The sequence below is a fragment of the Schistocerca piceifrons genome, chromosome 1 (genome assembly GCF_021461385.2).
Source record: "Schistocerca piceifrons isolate TAMUIC-IGC-003096 chromosome 1, iqSchPice1.1, whole genome shotgun sequence".
Taxonomy (NCBI): Eukaryota; Metazoa; Arthropoda; class Insecta; order Orthoptera; family Acrididae; genus Schistocerca; species Schistocerca piceifrons.
Genome location: NC_060138.1, coordinates 987,493,336 through 987,513,917, shown reverse-complemented (window position 1 = coordinate 987,513,917; position 20,582 = coordinate 987,493,336). Strand labels below are relative to the sequence as shown.

Below are 20,582 nucleotides of genomic sequence, written 5' to 3'. Positions count from 1 at the left end.
TAATCCAAAAAACCGCCTGCAGCTTAGAATCGAGTGCAAAGCAAGCGGAAGTTCTGAAAAATGTTGGTAGGTACCGCCACAACTAACTTCTGCCGTCGAATCTATGTAGCGCTACACATTCATGCTTTGCAGGCACAAAGATAAATACTGGCGCCAAAACCTCTGCGTCAGTAAGTAAATTAAAAAAAAACACGTGGAAGACGAGCTTTTTTCTCCGCCCCAAGTTTCGACCACTGCATTTTCATACATTATCCAACGAAGTAAATACAAATTCCATATTGTTCATCTTCGAATGTAGCAGCATTTCAATGTACTATGAAAATCCGGCTGGCAAGACTGTTTTGGATGCATGTCAATATGGCCAACTCTACGTTCTGAATTTTTTCCTACCTGTTAGAAGAGACTGTTGCTAAAAGAAACTTTTATGAATTGTGAATCACATGCAGTATTCTCTTGACCATAAGAATAATATGAATTTAAACATTTTGCCATGTACTGTTTCGTGTTTGTTGCTATCTCATTTAAATCCTGTCTGCCTAATAAACTACGAAACTAGAGTGAGACAAGAGCAAACGTGGAAGAATATACATATCATGTCACGTTTATATTCGTATTATTCTTATGCCTAATGGTGATACAGTCAGAAATGAAGCACGGCAATTGACTTGATTTTTAAAACTAAGATGATTAATTTCTGTGCAGAATGTAATGTAATAAAGAGGCACCTGCAAAGATTTTCAAACGGAGAAAAATTTTCACTAAACTCTCATTCAGAACATCTTCTATCATACGCAGTCTATTACTTGGTTCTTGTTGATCATTATCAAAGAAAGCAGCAGTGTAAGTAACAACAAATAGCAGTCTCTTGCCATTGTTTCGTTAATGAGACAATTCCTTTAAAAAAAAAAAAAAAAAAAGCGGCGGTAGCACACACAAAAGCAAGCCATGCCGTGAGCGGCGACAGGCCACAAACACTCATTATCAGAATGTGACAAACAATGCATGACACAGTACAGTAATGCATTTTCAGCTTAGAGTGACGTAAACACCTATAACAAAGAGAAAGGCACTTATCAGGTCAAAGAAAAATAAGCAATCAATTCAAACCAGACGAAGCATGTGAAAAAGGAAGGGTACCCGTATAAATACGGACGGAGCACCTGACGGATAGCAATGGCAACCTGGTAAAGCTTAACTGCTAAGCTTACGACTTGAACCAAAGAACTGTAGCTGTATCGTCATTCATTCGACGTAAATTGTGTCTCATATTACAATGGACCAACTTTCTTTCGATTTGGAGGTGCGGCCTAAAGCTTTTCTCTCCCCTTGAATTTAGAGTCTCAAATTTCAGGTGTGGCTTAGATTCGAGAAAAATTTTTTTCCTTGATTTCGAGTCTCATTTTTCAAGTGCGGCTTAGATTCGAGTAAATATGGTATCTCATCCCATCAGAGGCCGGGCCACCTGTGAAAGTAACCACGTCAAATACCAGCTCTGCTGTAACCACTGCACAGCATTTTACATTGGTATGACAACCAAACAGCTGTCAACTAGAATGAATGCCACTGCCAAACTGTTGCCACAAACAAGGTAGACCACTTTGTGGCACAATACACAGCAGAGTACAACACGCGAGAGTTCAGTGCCTGCTTCACAACCCGTGCCATCTGGATCCTCCATACCACGACCAGCTTTTCTGGGCTGCGCAGATGGGAGCTATGCTTACAGCACATCTTTCACACCCGTAATCTTCATGGCCTAAACTTAAGTAACTCACTGCCCCCACACTCATTCCCCTTCCCCATCCAATACTCTGTGTGTGTGTGTGTGTGTGTGTGTGTGTGTGTGTGTGTGTGTGTGTGTGTGTGTACGCGCGCGCGCGTGCGTGCGTCCGCGCACGCACCATCCCCTGCCCCTGCCCCAGTGCCCTCCCCAATTTTTGTTCCCACAGCTCGTTGTGTGCCATTATTTCATGCCCTAATCTATGAGACTGCATTCCCACCCACCTGCCACCCGGCCCCTCTACCTGCACCCTAGCTATCCCACAGATGGCTCCCCACTCTCCCACAAGCCAGTAGGTGCTTCCCCCCAACCCCATCCCTGCCTTCCATGTCTCTTCATCCCTCTCCCCACCCCAACCAACATCCAGATCCCAACACAGTACACTCACCGCTGGCAGTCGACTAAGCAGGGAGACAGGAGTGTGCATATATGTGATTGTGCGTTTGTTTGTGTGCACGTTTTTCCTACAAGCTTGAAAAAAGGAAGTGCATTCCGAAAGCTAGCCAAGCGATGCAGCTTTTTTATGATCATTGGTAATGTTTAACATTCGTCAAAAAGGTACTGGCCGAGATGTAGTCACTTATTTGATTTCATGTGCGACTTTGCACAGAACAAGTGTGAATTTCTGGCATCTCTGAGCTGTTATATCTTGGGTAACATTTTGTTGAAAGATATTAAATTTGGTCATCTTGTACAATTTACAGCATTCTCTTAAGAATAATAATGGAAAGCAATTTACGAGCCACATTCGGCCAGAAAATTTTAGGCAAAACTGCATAAAAAAAATTTCCAAGTTTGGCTTCTTGTGTCTCAGGAATTAGTCCCTGATGAAACTTGGCATGCACTAACTTGATAACAAAAGGTTCTCCAAAATAAAGTTTCATTTATATACCACTTTCCAACACTTTTTAAGTGCAAAGTTGATTTTGTAAAAAGGTCAAAAATGCAGTACTTTTGACCTGATTTTGCAAACGAACCATGTTCTATAAGACTCTCCAAACTGAGCTCACTAGAAAGACCATCATTTTAAATACAAAAAACGTTATTTGATTATCCAACATGGGCTGACAATGTTAGATAATTTGAATCAAAGTTGGAGATGAAAATCACAGCACAAAAAAAAGTAAACTTCAGATTCTTATATCTCGTGGAGTAAATGTATGGTGAACATTTAACACAATACACAATAGCTTGGTAGCACAAGGATGAGGAATACAAAATTTAATTCACCTAGTATTTTCCTATAGTCAACAAATTCATCAAAAAGATGATGGTTTTGTGAAAAACTAAACATGGCCACATTCAACACTTCTTTTACAAATACCATTTTCTATTAAAGCTTCAAAACCAGCCTCATTGAACATATTTTAAGCCTCCACCCACCAGTCGCGTGGGTTTATTTTTCAAGATTGGCTGGCAATACTTCGTAAATTCAGGCAACATAGCCAGAAAACTTCGGCTTATTATATCTCATTGATTGAAGGCATGATAGGTATGGAACTCTGAATACTACAACTTAGCAACATAAGATTTTCCAATGTACTGACTTCTAAATTTCTACAAAATCAGTTCAAACGTTATTTTCATAAAAAATTACAAAATAGATCATACTTAACTTTCTTTTAGGTAATTTGTTTTCCATAACTGATTTCAAACTAATCACGGTTGGAGAGAGCATGTTTTCAAGTATTTAGAAAACCATATTTGATTTTCTAATACATGCTAACAATACCTGAAAATGATGGACAAATTTGAGGGAATTTACCACGGCAACAGGCTACATTGCAGCAACCTGTTGTCCGTGTTTCATCGTAGACAAGTAATATCTCACTATATTGTGGCATTAACATTGTCACTACTGGTACAAAAACATGAACCAGTAACACCATCACCATAGGGGTCTTAATTTAGGTTCCAAAGCCTTGTGGTGGGACCTGTCTGCTAACAAAGCCATTTTCTACGTACCTTATCTGCTATTCTCAAAATTGGTAGGAGTATCTCGCATAGATGGCAAGCAAGAAGTACATCAATTTCGATTTTAAACTTCTCAATATTCTCATTTATATTTTTCAAAATTTTTGAGCCACTTTCTACAGTTCATTGGAAATTGATACTGGCAGCAAGATGGTGGCATTGAAATAACAGAGAGCATGAAAATGAGGTGTTGTACTTGTACCCAACAAGCATCCTGTCTTCCAGGCCAATAAAATGAATGTGTGGGCCTTGACAATGCATAAATTTCGTTAGTGCATCATTTTTGTTCTGTTGATATGTCAAATATGTTGCCAGTCCACCATTCATTATCATACATAAGGCTTAGCATGATCACATTAGCTATCCTGGCAACAAAATTTAGAAACTTTGCTGATAAGGCCCAAGCTCGAATCAAGTGGTTAACTGATGATGATCTTGTCTTCTTTCTTCCTGAAACTTTTTGCTTTCTTTGATTTCTTTTTTCAGAACTTGATGCCATGTTTATCTTGGTTGCAAAAGTTAAACAGAGCTTTTGGTGTCAATATTTAATTTGTTGTTGATGTTTATAGGCTTACTGGGTTGTGCTATCAATCCCGTCACACACAGATTTCCTGTGGCTAGTGCCAAAAAAGTTCCATTCCACAACAATTCATTTTTGTGGCTACACAAAATTCTTATAATTGCCAGACGGCAAGTGATTATTTACTTCAACCACTTCTGTGGTAGGCAGCAAGTGAGATACAATGATGGCGTTAACTGTAAACATTGTCATCATGAACAACCCCAACATAGTGAGACATTATTTGTCACTACACAAATGAAAAAATGCATCCAACAAAACACAGTAAACCATTGTCATGGTACATTCCTTCAAATTTGTCCATCATTTTCAGGTATTGTTGGCACACAATGGAAAATCCAATGCATTTTCCGGATGTTTTTCAGGCGTCGATTTTTCCCGGCAATTTTGCCTAAAATTTTCTGGCTGAACATGGTTCACAATATTCTTTACATTATTATTCTTAAGAGAACACTTAAAGTCATACAAGACTGCCAAATTTCATTTCTTTCAACAAAATATTGCCCTAGATATAACAGCTCAAAGTTGCCTGAAATTCACACTCACTCTGCGCAAATCACGCATGGTGTCAAACAAGTGACTATACCTCAGCCAGTATTCCTTCGATGAACATTAAACATTACCAGAGTTAACTGGGGAGACGTGTGAATATTCACATGAAATTTCATTGAAATCCATGATGGTCGAGAGGGAAAATGTTCCGCAATTCGGTGATTTGACGTGGATTGACCCATATTCATTTAGTGGCTTCTGCTAATTTTACTGTGGTAGGTGAAATAGAACAATCAAAAAAGAGTTATTGAGTTACAGCAAACTAACAGTGATAGAGTCGCCTGTATTGCCAAAAGAACAAAAATCTCAATCTGAAGGTATTTTATTAAAAGATAAAGAGGCATTTTCGAATAAACAGGGATAACTGCTGCCAGTCATAATAGAGGATAATTTTATTTAATACACAACTAATTTCTCACTTTGCACATCTTCATATGGTTTACATTCATTTACATGTTTCCATGTTCAATGTTGAAGTTCACTGTTTAAGTAAAAAACCAATAATGTGATGATGACCAGACACAACTGCAACAATTGTAAATGGCTAAGTATATGCTGAAAATTATTATTGTACTTGCGTATACACTCGTATTCAGGAAAAACAAAACAACTTGAACAACTAGAGATAGGACATATATTCACAGGACATGTACGTTAGTAAATTCAGCATCAGTCACCTCAGTTCAGCATGTGTATTGTTGCCTAATTGGAACAGGATCTGCCACACCCCCTGATAAATTGTTCTGTGTGGGATGGAATTGACGGAATAACGACCTGTGGTATAGACATCCATGCTGCATTCACCTGGTTCCAAAGTTCATCCATAGTGGTTGGCACCTGTCGTTTCACCATATCCCACACATTTTCGATTGGCGACAAGTCTGGTGATCTGGTGGACCTGGGCAAAAGGCTGACATCCTGTGTCACCAAGAAGGTACGTGTTTGTGCAGCAACAAGTGGTCTTGCATTGTCTTGCTGAAAAATGGCATCTGAAGTGGTGCGCAGAAAGGGTACGGCTATGGGTCATAGGATGTCATTCATGTATTTCACACTGGTCACAGTGCCCTGGACATGCACCAACACTGATTTGTGGTTGTACCCAAAAGTACCCCACACCATAAGGCCAAGTTGGCACTGTATGTCTTGTGCGAATGCAGTCATTGTGATGCCACTTCCCCCCCATCTCCAGTGAACCAAAATGTGGCAATCATTTTCAGCAGAACCTGGATTTGTCTAAAAACACTATCTGATGCTACTCCTGTCCCCAGTGACATTGTTCCATACACCACTGCTGTCTAGCATGTTTCTGCACATTCATCAAAGGGAGGCAGAGAAGCGGACGACACACATGTAACACATACCACAATAAATGGCAACGGACTATTAAGACTGTCACCTCTGATAGTGTAGAATGTGTTAGACTTTTCCTCTGTTGTGCCAGAGCCGACGAGGACGCAGATCTGTCCTGCAATGCCATTTGGATGAGGTGTCCTTCTCGGGGGAAGGGGGGGGGGGGGGGGGGGGGGTCAGAGTGGTACGAACTGACCCATCTCTTTATGTTCTACAGCCTTCTTAGAACAATTCTGCACCAAAGTTATTTAGCTGGAAGGCACCCACATGGTTCTTGGTATCTTACAGTAAGACTACTTTCTGTTTGTCCTATGTAGAAATGTGGGCAGTTGTCACATTAAAATTTGTAAATACCTGATTTGCTGTTTGTCTTACTGCAGTGAATGATGTAATGCTGTCAATGTTAGTGCTGAAGAATACCAGAGTATCACTGTTATGGAAAAGGTTAGCAACTTGGTATGGAATTTTTCCTATAAAGAGAATGCAGGCAAATGCATTTCTTTGTTCTTGTAAATCTGATTTAGGAGGTGTACACATACCTGCCAACCTTCAAAAAAGAAAAACCAGAAATCAGGAGATTCAATTTTAAAAATGAGTAGGTCGAATGATCAAAACCCATGACTCATTTCAGTATAATTTCGAGAAAACTGTGTGAGTTTCTCCCTATGATGCCACAAAGTTATACAATGGCTATAAAACCACAAGTGAAAACACTAGAACTATCCAAAATATTGATTCCATACCCTCTATTGGTAGCATTCCCCAGGTAATCAGTATTATGTTGTGATGTTTTAAGGTTTTAGAAAAAAAATGTATGACTACCGAAGAACAGTGTCCAACCACAAAAACACTGGATAATAATCATCTTCACTTAGCACAATGACAACACTCAAACACAAGTCCAAACAGAGCACAACACTGAGCAATATGAGTTTAGATTCTACAAAATGCACGGGAAGAGGGGAAAAATAACAGTCATTGTACAGGCTGCATGCGAATTCTTGATTCCCATACACTTTGATACGTATATCAATTAAAAACACTAATGGGAGGAAGGGCTTCCAATCATTGGCAAAAAAACTGAAGTCACAGGTTTCCAAAACAAGTATCTTAGATTTAACAGTAATTAGCTAAAAATTGGGAGAAATAATGGCGTAATCTGGAGGCGGGAGAAAATGTGGAAAATCAGGTTTCACCTGTCTAAACCAGAAGAGTTGGCAGATGTTCGTGCATGGTTTCTTTTTGATTTTGTTGTGAAGTTTATCAATTATATCTGGACTGTATCCATTCTGATGTGCAGTTTCTTTGATAATGTTAATTTCGTTTTGTTCATCGAGAGGGCTGAGATGTACTTCTAGGTATATGATTAAGGACAGCTCTCAGGAATTCTGTGTTGTATTGGATGACATAACAAGTTGCTTATGACAACATCATGGTGATGGGTTTTCAGTAAATTTGAAAGGCATGTCTGTTATTTAAACTAGAACTGTAAGATCAAGAAAATTATTCCTTTATCCACTTGATGCTCCACGGTGAAGTTCATGTTGCTGTGCATGCTACTGAGAGCATTTGTAAGTTTTACAATCTCCTCAATCGTACCATTGTAGAGGATAATGGTATCATCAATATACCTTTTGTAATAAATTATTTTATCTATAAATGAACATTCTAACCAGAAGAACTGATTTTCTATGCGATTGATGTAAATACCTGCAAGGATTCCTGGCAAACTGCTGTCCATTGGAAGACCATCTTCTTGTTTACAAATTTTATTGGCAGTAATGAAGTTATTATGTGACAGAGTTAGTTCTAGCAGTTCAATGAATTCATATACATCAGTAATGGATAACTTCTTTGTGTTTTAGTAGTCATTAAGTATCTGGATTGTGGAAAATTTGACTCGTTCCACATCATTACGAAATATCGTATTCATGATCCATGGAACTAGTATTAATCTAATCTAATCTTACAAATAGGTACATTGCTGTAAAGGTTTACGATGTCCACTGAAGCAGTTATTGCACCGTCTGGTATTGATATGTCTTCGATATCTTCCATAACATCACAGTTATTCTTAATTGAGAAATTCTTTTGATACGTATAAATATTGCTGAGACCATCCTTTAGCTTCTTGGTGATAAAATATGCAGGACTACTTCCACTAGAGTTTAACTACTGGAAGTATAGGGCAATTAGACTTTAAATGTTTGGTTACGGACGTAGTTTTGGTGCTGGCAGGTTCATGACAAGGCATTTTAGGATATCAGAGTCACATAACAGGAAATCACAAGGTATCAATAGTTTCCTTAGCTGGGCTTGAATTTGGATGCGGGTTCACTTTGCACTTCATGTATGTTGTTTTTATGAAAAAATTCCAAAGTCTGTTGATGTATTAAGAATCATACATAACATCTGAATTACCTTTGTCAGATTTCACTACAGAACCCTGTCTTCAGTTTTCTATTACTGTACATAAGCAGTTTGGAGTCATTTTTTGCGCAACTGTGCAAGTTTTTGGTTTTGTAGGTTCTTGTGTATGATGTCCTTAACTTTAAACCCAATACTTATCTGTTCATTACTGTTTATTTTCACTGAGTCACACACCATTTTAGAGCAGACAATTTAATCCTTATTCCATGAAGTTTCAAGATTGCAGCTGGATGGTGTCCATCATCCGTCATGATATGATGGTTGACAACAGTTCAATCATCCTCAGGTGAGTGTTTTGCACTGGAGATTTTTAGTTCACATCGCTAATTTTATACCAATTGGTGCAGAGATGCAGGCGTAAAGGCAAGGCACTACATGAGCAACCTCTGTCGAGTTTCTTGCTCTCTTTGAATATGACTCCATATACAGTGTGCAGGCACATGCATAATAGTGATACTACATGTGTGCTCTCCGTCGGAATGCGGGTTCATGGAGTTAAAATTCAGATGTCAAATTAACAAAATTAACTGTCACTGTACATGTCTTTAGCCCTTAAGGTAAAGAAATCATCAGGTCCCATGCCTTATCCAGTTGAAAGCCATCATCATGTTTAATACAATCTCCTGCTCAAAAATCACAATTAAATATTTGATATTGCTGTTATTGGGCCAGTGGAATATGTTTGAGGCCTTTCGCAAGTACGTTAGTTTCATCTTTATCAAATGTGATAGTGGCGGTGTTTATCACCTTGTCATAAAACATTTGTATGCGTGAGTGGAGATTATAGTTTCTTTTGTAAGAACTGAGAGCAAGTATTTCTGATAATGTCTAGCTGATACAACTAGTTGTTCTTTGCTCTCCTCGTCACTAATTTTATCTAAAATGTAAATGAACTGAATGGGAGTTAAGGAGTTGTTTACTGCCAAGTGCTGTTTGGGCATTTGCTTGTTAAGTGTATCTTCGCATTAATAAACCATTAATGATTTGATTTCAGATTTTAACCATATAATTTCAGTTTGATTTTGCAAATTTTGGCTGACTGAGTGGGCCTCCTTACATTATTTTTAATGTAATTAAGTATTACTTCAGACAAAAACTGTTTTTTGTTAAATCTGATGGCTTGAATGGGCTTCATTACCATATTTACTCGAATCTAAGACGCACTTTTTTCCCGGTTTTTGTAATCCAAAAAACCGCCTGCGGCTTAGAATCGAGTGCAAAGCAAGCGGAAGTTCTGAAAAATGTTGAAATGCGCTGCCACAACTAACTTCTGCCATCGAATATACGTAGCGCTACACAGGTATGCTTTGTAGGCACAAAGATAAATACTGGCGCCAAAACCTCTGCGTCAGTAAAAAAAAAAACACGTGGAAGACGAGCTTTTCTTCTCCTTCTCCGCCTCGAGTTTCGACCACTGCATTTTCATACATTATCCAACGAAGTAAATACAAATTCCGTATTGTTCATCTTCGAATGTAGCAGCATTTCAATGTACTACGAAAATCCGACTGGCAAGACTGTTTGGGATGTTTGTCAATAAGGCCAACTCCACGTTCTGAATTTTTTCCTACCTGTGAGAAGAGATGGTTGCTAATAGGAACTTGATGAATTGTGAATCACATGCAGTATTCTCTTCACCATAAGAATAATACGAATATAAACATTTTGCCATGTATTTTTTCGTGTTTGCTGCTATCTAATTTAAATCCTGTCTGCCTAATAAACTACGAAACTAGAGTGAGACAACAGTAAACGCGGAAGAGTATACGTATCGTGTCATGTTTATATTCGTATTATTCTTATGCCTAATAGTGATACAGTCAGAAATGAAGCACGGCAACTGACTAGATTTTTAAATCTAAGATGACTCTAATTTCTGTGCAGAATGTAATGTACTAAAGAGACGCCAGCAAAGATTTTCAAACGGAGAAAAATTTTCGCTACACTCTCGTTCAGAACATCATTTATCATACGCAGTCTATTATTTGGTTCTTGCTTATCATTATCAAAGAAAGCAGTGGTGTAAGTAACAAAAAATAGCAGTCTCTTGCCATTGTTTCGCTACTGAGACGATTCCCTTTTTTTTGTAAGCGGCGGTTGCGCACACAAAAGCAAGCCATGCGGCGAGCGGCAACAGGCCATAAACACGCACTATCAGAATGCGACAAACAAGCATGACACAGTTCAGTAATGCATTTTCAGCTTAGAGTGACGTAAACACCTATAACAAAGAAAACGACACTTATCAGATCAAAGCAAAATAAGCAAACGATTTAAACCAGACAAAGCACGTGCAAAAGGAAGGGTACCCGTATAAATACGGACGGAGCGCCTTGCGCATAGCAATGGCTACCTGGTAAAGCTTAACTGCTAAGCTTACGACTCGAACCAAACTACTGTAGCTGTATCGTCATTCATTCGACCTAAATTGTGTCTTGTATTAAAATGGACCAACTTTGTTTCGATTTGGAGCTGTGGCCTAAAACTTTTCCCTGACCTTGAATTTCGAGTCTCAAATTTCAGGTGCGGCTTAGATTCGGGAATTTTTTTTTCCCCTTGATTTCGAGTCTCATTTTTCAGGTGTGGCTTAGATTCGAGTGCGGCTTAGATTCGAGTAAATACGGTATCTTGATTTTACATGTTCTGAATGCTCTGACAGTTCATGATGATGCCTGGCTAGGCAACATGAAGTGAATTTTATCCATGATGGGTGCAGCTGAACTCTGTGACTGTTCCTTTATAGGGTGTAGATTAATAACCATTATCAGTCACAACACAGGGCTGGTTTCTGTTTTCCAATGTAAACATGCTAGATGTTGCGAATGCATGTGCTTATGAAGTTACTAACATCTTAAGTGCCACTACTGTATCAAACGCATAATATGGACGTACCAATACTTAACATGTTGACTAATATGCAGTTGATGTGTACAAATTCAAAATATGTTTGTAAAAAGTTTTATAGGGCGACAATATAGATACTACAATAATATTTTTCAACATGTTACTGTCATTGTAAAAATTTTTATAACTGTAATGTGGAAACAATACAGATACAACAACTATATGTAAGTAAAATAATATTTTTTCAATCCATGTTGCTTAGCCACTTCCAATTGTTTCAGCTGTGTCTTTTGTCATCATCACATTATTCATTTTTTTTGTCAACAGTGCAATCCAACACTGAGTGCTGGAAACATGTAAATGAATGTAAACTACCAGAAGATGGACAAAAGCCCGAAGCAGTTCATATGTTAAATAAAATCTGTTGCCAATGGTAGCAATTATTACTCTCTACCCTATAAAGAAACAGTCGGTGTTCAACTGCATCCATTATGGATAAAATTCAACAGTTAACAATTATGGAATATGTATGGAAGATTCTTTTGTGAGTCCTATCCATTACTGATGAATCTTAGGACTGCAGAGAGTGAAGAGATACAAAAGATGATTGACAATGACGTAGCTGAATGCAGCCATAACGTCTACAATAATCCACTGCTAGTGGTAAATACTAAGCCCTAGCTTGAGCATAGCTCTGTGGTGGGCACGCTGCAAGCGTCCCAAGCTCGAGCTCCACTCATCTTCCTCAGTTCACATTGCTTTTACTGCACTCTTGACTTCTAATTGGGCTTGGTGAACTGTGAACTGGCCTCTGTATGGTACTGCCATTGTGTGGATGTTTCTCAAACTATTTTGGCAATCTCACAGACAACCCTTACTTGTTCAAAACCACTGCACTGACACACGGAATTGGAGTTTTTGCAGGTTTATTGTTGTGCTAGCAGTGCGTTTTTCTGATAAATATGTCAAAGTTTTTGACCAATACTGAGATTGAGAAGATTTTGAAGGTACCATCTGAATATTCTGGTTGAAAGTGAATAACTAGTACCAGAAGGAATCCTAAAAGATAAAAATTGCAGAAGAAGTTGCGAAACAGAATCACAAATATACACTCTAGTGAGACTGCAAAGATGGAATGATTAGCATGAAACATGGTGAGAACAAAAAAAAAGTCATTTTGATGTCTGAAAACAAATGATGAAACAAGGGCACCTTCTTAACAGTCACCAGTTCTGGAATACCAAGACTAGTGGTTGACAAAAACTGAACAAAGCATCTGCAGTTCGCACTTCATAATTGAAAAGCAAGACAAGAGAATGCAAAAGGTAAAGGAAATAAGCATATATAAAACTACACAGAACTGCAGGCTAAATAGTATATAAATTACATACAAGTAGCAGCAATAACTGCACAGAATGTACTGTGAGTTTAGACAATGGCACACAGAATGCTATTGTAAACATTATTGCAGTTTTTAATTTAATTACATGAACTGTTGCAGCAGCTCCCATTTTTTGGGGTACCCTTGTTATCAACACTGCAAAATTAAACATGTGATGATAACAAAACTATGGACATTTCAGCTAGATATTTTTGATTCAGTATGGGTCTATGGTAGTACGCGACTCAGCTAAACTTTTTTTTAAAGATGTTGCAACAAGACGAACAGTCAAGTGAATGAATTACAAAGCTGATTTGGTTCTTTTATAATGAACCTCAAGTCTGCAAAATGTGTAAGAAATAACAGAAACACAATTTAGTTTCTGTCACAATTTTATAGAGATTTGTACTCACCCTAAATAATCCAGAAAATCCCCCAAGAAATGCTCCAAATCTGAATGCATCTCGTTGCACCAGTACACCAGGTAACATCTTCGGATGACGTACAAGTTTACGAATCTGAAGCAGCAGTCTTAGACAGACTTGAAGACCATACCCTATTGAGAATAACTTTGCTGTTCCCTAAAAGTAAAGTCAGTCAGTAATTCCACCATTAATAAATGCAATAAAATGACATGATAGAAATAATGCATAAAAATTTGATGTACCATACATTTCTCTCTTATCACTTACTCTGAGAGAAAAATGCGAATGAAACAGACACAAACAGCAGCTAAAAATATTGCAAAATATACTGACAAAATTTCAATTTAAAATGTTCAAATATAAAAAATAAGAATAACATGAGGTTCATTTGCTAACCAGAAAAATCCTATGTCCTTTTTTTATTCTGCATACAATTTGTAGGAAACTTAATGCAGTCATATTTCCAACTTATTATTGCCAAAAACCATTTACTTATTTTGTGTCCAAGTCACAGACGACAATTTATGCGCACACCTTTGCCATCAATAATTCCCGTATATTTTAGGTGGTGGTTTGAAATCCCTGGGGTGAAGTTCGGTGACATCCAAAATGTCACAGAGTTGATGTCATACAAATTTCAGAGTCAGACATGAATTAAATTTCATCAGTGAGCATGTCCCGGAGAAAAAGTCACAGCTGAAAATGTAGCTCACAACATCATGGAGTGGGCATAAGAAGAGAGTAAGTATATTTCAAACAGTGTATGTGTGTAAGGGCAATGTACGTGCATTTGGGCATTGCAGAAAAGTATAAGTTATCTTCAAAACAGCAGTGGTGCACTTATAGCAACTGTGTAGAAAAGTATATTCCACATGGCGTGTAATTTAATATTTACAATGTAAGAAAAGATAGAATCTTTACTTACCCTAAAGATGGCACGTTAAAGTGCACACAGGCACAATTAAAAGACACTTACCATAATTCCTAAGCCACAGCCTTCATCACAAAAAAAGAGAAAAACACACACCATTCATTCAAACAAGCAAGCACACCTCACATACACATGAGCGCCACCTCTAGCAGCTTGGACCAGAACACAACTGTCATGGAGAATGGAAGGAGAGAACTGGAGGGGGTGGGGAAGAGGAAGGGATAGCAGTGTATAGATGGGGAGGAGAGAGGAGCACTGTCTAGTGGAGCGTGTAGGAACTGAACTGCCAACAGCTACAACATCAGGAAGTTGCGGGGGTGGGGGGACTGTTGGGTGGCGGGTGCAAAAACAGTATGTTACCTTAGGTTGAGACTGGGATGATTACAGGAGCAGAGAATGTGTTGTGAGAAATACTCTCATCTGTGTAGTTCAGAAAAGCTGGTGGTTGAGGGAAGGAACTAGATGGCTCAGGTAGTGAAGCAGCCACTAAAATCAAGCATGTTCTGTCCAGCTGCATGTTGTGCCACACGGTGGTTTACTTTGCTCTTGGCCACAGTTTGGCGGTGGCCATTCATCCCGGTAGACAATTCGTTGGTAGTCATATCAACATAAAACCATTGAACAGCTTTTTGTACTGGTATGACTACCAACCAGCTTGAGACGAAGCAAGCTGGGATCTCTTTACTTCCTTTCTTGTTTTGCCATCTGCCTCCTTAAATTCATTTTTTTTTTCTTTTTGCCTAATTATATTTAACATACATGAGTATAATCTGCATTTTCATAAAAGAGAAAGGTTGGCCCTCAGTCTTAAGGAATATAGCACCAGGTCTAATTTTGTGTTTAGTTTTGTGTATGTCATCACAATTTTCTAATTTATTTTGACTATTCCTAGTTAATATCTTTTGTTATAGGGTGAAATCAGTAACTGTTTAGTGACTTAGATTCTGTTGTTGACTTGCAAACAAATGTAAATTCTGTACTTTATAAACATTTTGAAGAACCACCACTAGGATTCTTGAAGTATTTATTTGGCTCTATTCGAAAATATATAGCAAATCTAGCCCTTAATTAATTCCAAAATAATTACCAAGTTTGTCAAAAGTATTGTTTGTATAACTATATCTGTTAATTTCATTATTTAAACATAACAAATAATTCAGCCAAACCTTTGTGGTAGAAGAAACTGTTAAAAAGAAGGAATTTTTCTATATATTCAGTTAAATGAATGAATTATGTTTTAATTGTAATTTCTGTAAATTAAATATCAAACAATGTATGGTTTCAGTACCGATTATTGTGAGGATATATGAAGTCCCCAATTTTGGTCCCAAGTCAATCAGTCCACGGATGATTTTTAGACGAGACACATGCATCAACTTAGCCATGAAATAAGTGTAACACAAATAGGCCATGTTTAAAATAATTACAGTGTCTGTTCAATAGTGCCACATGTAACATATTATTCTGCAAGAACTGTATGGGTAGATTTTTACTGCTCATAGATGTTCAACAGTAAACTATTGTAGCAGTATGCTGACATTTGCCTGCAAACTATCAATAAGGCTTATCAAAAGTTAACCAAAAGTGAACTGGCCATATTAACAGTGTAATATTGGAGGGGGGAGGGGGGGGGGGGGGTGTGAACAGTGAAACACAACTGTGCAACTGTTTGGTACATCATTTACAGTAGTCAGTGTTGAACTTCCACCACCCCTTTCCCTCCCATTATACAGCCAGTATAAGAACGCAATATGTCGACACCGATGACTATCAACAAAGAAATAAAGCAGGCGAACGTCACAAGCTGTCCATCAGGATTAATAGCCACTGCCACACTGTGCCCAAGAGCAAAGTAGACCAACCTATGGCTTAACATGCAACTGAACGTAACATGCTTTATAGTAATGGCTGCTTCATTTCCCAATCCACCTGGATCCTCACCTCCACCACCAGCTTTTCTGAACTGTGCAAATGTTAGTTATCCTCACAACACATTCTCTGCTCCCATAATTATCACAGTTTCAACCTACAATAACATGCCGCTCCCACACCCTCTACCCTATTACCTCCTTCCCATCCTCGTCTCCTACCTTCTTTGTTTTTGTTGCCCTCTGCCAATGGATCTGCCCTTGTTTCCCTGCTCCTCTCCTTTTCCGCTCCATTTACCCCACCTCCCTGCCCCGCAACTTCCTGAAGCTTTACCTGTTGGCAGTATAGTTCCTGTACACTCTGCCAGACAGTGCTCCCCTCTCCCCCACCTGTATGCTGCTATCCCTTCCCCTTCCCCACCCTCTCCAGATTGCTGCTCCCATTCCCCGTGGCAGTTGCGTTCTGGTCTATGCTGCCAGAGGTGGCAGTCATATGTGAGGCGTGCTTGCTTGTATGAATGAATGGTGTGTGTGCATTTCTCTTTCTTTTCTGGCGAAGGCTGTGGCCGACAGTTTACATGTAAGTGCCTTTTAGCTGTGCCTGTCTGCAACTTAACGAGTGATCTTTACACTTAACGAGTGATCTTTACATTAAGTAGGAATCTATCTTTCCCTACGTTGTTCATATTCCAACCTGGAGTTTCCATTGTAATTTAATACTTGAAAGACAGAAGTAATTATATACAGAAGTTTGCATAACTGAGACTGCTTGAGATCACTATGATGAATGGTGCTGCCATGGTATCTCAAGTAAAAGTAAAAAAATGAAAACACCACATATCACATCAAGCCTTCCAATATTCTAAATTTGACTGGAAAAATACACCATATCACACCAAGACCATTTGACTAACATATACCCAAGTTCCAAAGAGAATTGCAAAAGGCCTGTAAGGAGAAACATTGTTTGATCATAATTTAAATGCTAGCATTTTAAAAACCATCAGAAGCAGAAAAGGAGACTCTTCCTTTACTTGTTTTGAAATCTTTTGGTTCTTACAGGAAGTTTCACCTTCAAAGTATATCAATTAAGTGCTCAAACACCACTTCCAGAGTATGAATTAATTGTCTAATTTTAGACTGAAAATGAAGACGGACACATACTGAGTACTAGACAGTGATTATTGCAGGAGAGTGAAATCACAATTACAAGAGATGTTCATTAACTGTAAATTCAAATACTTTAACATACAATACTGGTACTGTGACTAACATTAGAGAAAACTATTAAGTAATGTGACATATCATCAATTATGTTTATTATTTGGATTCCATAGCTGAAAATCAAAGTAACTGCTGTGGAAAAGTAATGTAAAACAGAGCTGGACACTGTGAGCTTCCTTGAGACATACAAAAATAGTAATTTGGTATTAAAATTTTTGAATTTGTTCTATTGCTGGATTAAGCTCCTTCTGTGACACTGCACTCTCTACCGGTATTGTGAAACAACAAAGTTTAGGGAACGTAAATTACTAAAGAAGTTGGGAAAGTTATAGAGAGGATTTTTACCAACAGAAAGTGATGACAAACATTTTAAAATCTGGAGTATGAGAGTTCTACAACACGGATGGTAGGCTTTAGGAGTGCATGGCTCTGCTGACCCTTTAGCGAGGGTTAGCAAGAGAGACAATGTATATTGACGCACTGTGGTAGGAAGGTCACAGGACGGCCCCTCGTGATATCACAAAGAATAAACTGGAGATATGAAAGTTGACAGGTTACATCTCAGTTTAATAGCAGTCTACGAGTGATAGATGGATCACAGCTGCAGTTAAATATGAAAGAGCATGATAATCATTACACAGGATAGATTCAGATAACCCACCAGCAACAGAAAATACTACAATGTGACATAATTATTGCTTTAAAATTTACTTTTCTTATTGTTAGAATCAGCAGTGCCCCAGAAACTGGCTCCATGATTTGTTCACGTTTAAAGAAACAATGTTGTGGAAAAAATGGAAATTTCATGGAAGGCTTTCACTGTGTGATTTCTTACAATTTTCGTAAAAGCCTAAATTGACTACTACATCTCAAATCACTTCATTCAAATTTTGGTAATCAATCACCTTTAGAAAAGATTGTTTGGAATTGGTTCACAGAATGTCACCACGGTTGTGCTCCCATCATCGGTGAATTTCATGAAAGCACCAACATAGATGCTGTGAGCAACATGATTGAAGAGGATCAACATATGATTTACCGTGAGACAGAGACATCTTTGAGCTTGCCAAAGACTGGAATAAATTTGATTTTGACATCATTAAGCTGTGAAAAAGACCAGTGGTCAGTCAATGCACAATGCACAACTTGAACAAAATTCAAAAACAGGTCATATCAATTGGTGAAAGGCAATGCTCAAAAAATTAGACAATTAGACAGAGGAAATTCAAAATCTGACATAATAATGTAAAAAGTGAAGAAACTTGGACATATTTAAACATGGCGGAAACTGTGCAGCAATTAACCATTTGAGCGTACTAACATGAACTGAAACCAAGTTGGTACATTCACAATGCTGTTCCAAGAAAATGATTACTGCATTTTATTGTCAGAACACTTAGAAGATGCACCAAATCTACTAAAGAGACTGTCTTCACTGTACTATGCTTGTCTGTCCTCTGCCAGAGTATTGCTGCATAGTGCAGGATCCTTACAAGATACGATTAGCAGAGAATAACGAAAAATGTTTGAAGACAGGCAGCTTGTTTTGTATTATCATGGAATACAGGAGAGAGTGTCACGGACATGCAAGTTGGGGTGGCAATCATTAAAACAAAAATGCTCTCCGTTGCGGCGAGATCTTTTCAAAAAGTATAGTCACCAATGTGAAATGTGAAAATATTCTGCACAGTCCCATTATAAGGTTTGTTACATTGTGACGTAACATGCAGCGCGATAACGGCTGCAAGTTGTACAGTTCAGGCCACAGACGGACACTTCTGGCAAGCTTGCTTCTTCCTCATAAGACATATGCCTACCTGTGTGCTCATTATGTGTACTGGTTACATTAAAGTATCAAATGGCAGATTTCACAAAATTACTGTTGTATTTTTAATCTTTAATACTGGAATGTGAAAGTCGGTGTTATTAAGTGCTACATGTTAATAAATCAACAAATTTGTGACTTAACACACTGATTGCTATCAGTGATAACTGTACCCAAGCATGAATGGTACCCATTCTCTAACCTGACATCTATGCCCCTTTCCAACCTTTAATATATTAAAGTTCTATGACTGTGAGGATAGAACGAGGAGAAAGTAACATGTGGGAGCTTACGCCATCTACAGAGGGAGAAATGACCATCATAACAAGTTAAATCAGAACTCCCACGGAAAGACTTAAATGTTCATTCTTTCCATGTGCTAATCTAGAGTGTAACAGTCAAGAAATGGTCTTAAACTGGTTCTATGAACCCTCTGCCAAGCACTTAAGAGTGAATTTCAGAACAGGCAGATGGAGGTAGATGTAGACTTATTTCTATGGCTATGCAAGACATGTTGCAGCCACAAAATGTCATCCAAAAATGTACTGAATGCTTTTTCAGAAAATTATTTTGAACAATTAGTTCATGAGCCCAGTCGAAGCATAAACGGTTGCGAAAGCATGCTTGACCTCTTAGCAACAAATTATCCTGGACAAATAAGGAGTATCATGATGAATACAGGGATCGATGACCACAAGGCAGTTGCTGCTAGGCTGAATACCATAACACCTACAACCAAAAGAAACACAAAGTATATCTATTTAAAAAGTTTATAAATATGCTCTTGATGCCTTTTTAAGAAACAGTCTTCACTCCTTCCAATCAGATCATTTAAGCATAGAAAAGATGTGGAATGATTTCAAAGAGATAGTATCAACTGCAATTGAGAGATATGTTGTTGTTGTTGTTGTTGTAGTCTTCAGTCCTGAGACTGGTTTGATGCAGCTCTCCATGCTACCCTATCCTGTGCAAGTTTCTTCATCTCCCAGTACCTACTGCAACCTACATCCTTCTGAATCTGCTTAGTGTATTCATCTCTTGGTCTCCCTCTACGATTTTTACCCTCCACACTGCCCTCCAATGCTAAATTTGTGATCCCTTGATGCCTCAGAACATGTCCTACCAACCGGTCCCTTCTTCTGGTCAAGTTGTGCCACAAACTCCTCTTCTCCCCAATTCTATTCAATACCTCCTCATTAGTTATGTGAACTACCCATCTAATCTTCAACATTCTTCTGTAGCACCACATTTCGAAAGATTCTATTCTCTTCTTGTCTAAACTATTTATCGTCCATGTTTCACTTACATACATGGCTACACTCCATACAAATACTTTCAGAAACGACTTCCTGACACTTAAATCATTACTAGATGTTAACAAATTTCTCTTCTTCAGAAACGCTTTCCTTGCCATGGCT

The 20,582-nt window shown here is 38.2% G+C and overlaps 1 protein-coding gene across 2 annotated transcripts in view; it reads right to left on the bottom strand.

Annotated features, from left to right (window-relative positions):
- Positions 1 to 20,582, bottom strand: part of LOC124777664 (transmembrane protein 135-like) — a 112,784-nt gene that overhangs the window by 28,176 nt on the left and 64,026 nt on the right. For both annotated transcript variants that reach the window (XM_047253179.1, XM_047253251.1), the window contains exon 6: positions 13,305 to 13,472. In XM_047253179.1, coding sequence (XP_047109135.1) covers positions 13,305 to 13,472 — 168 coding nt within the window. The remainder of the gene's footprint in view (positions 1 to 13,304; positions 13,473 to 20,582) is intronic.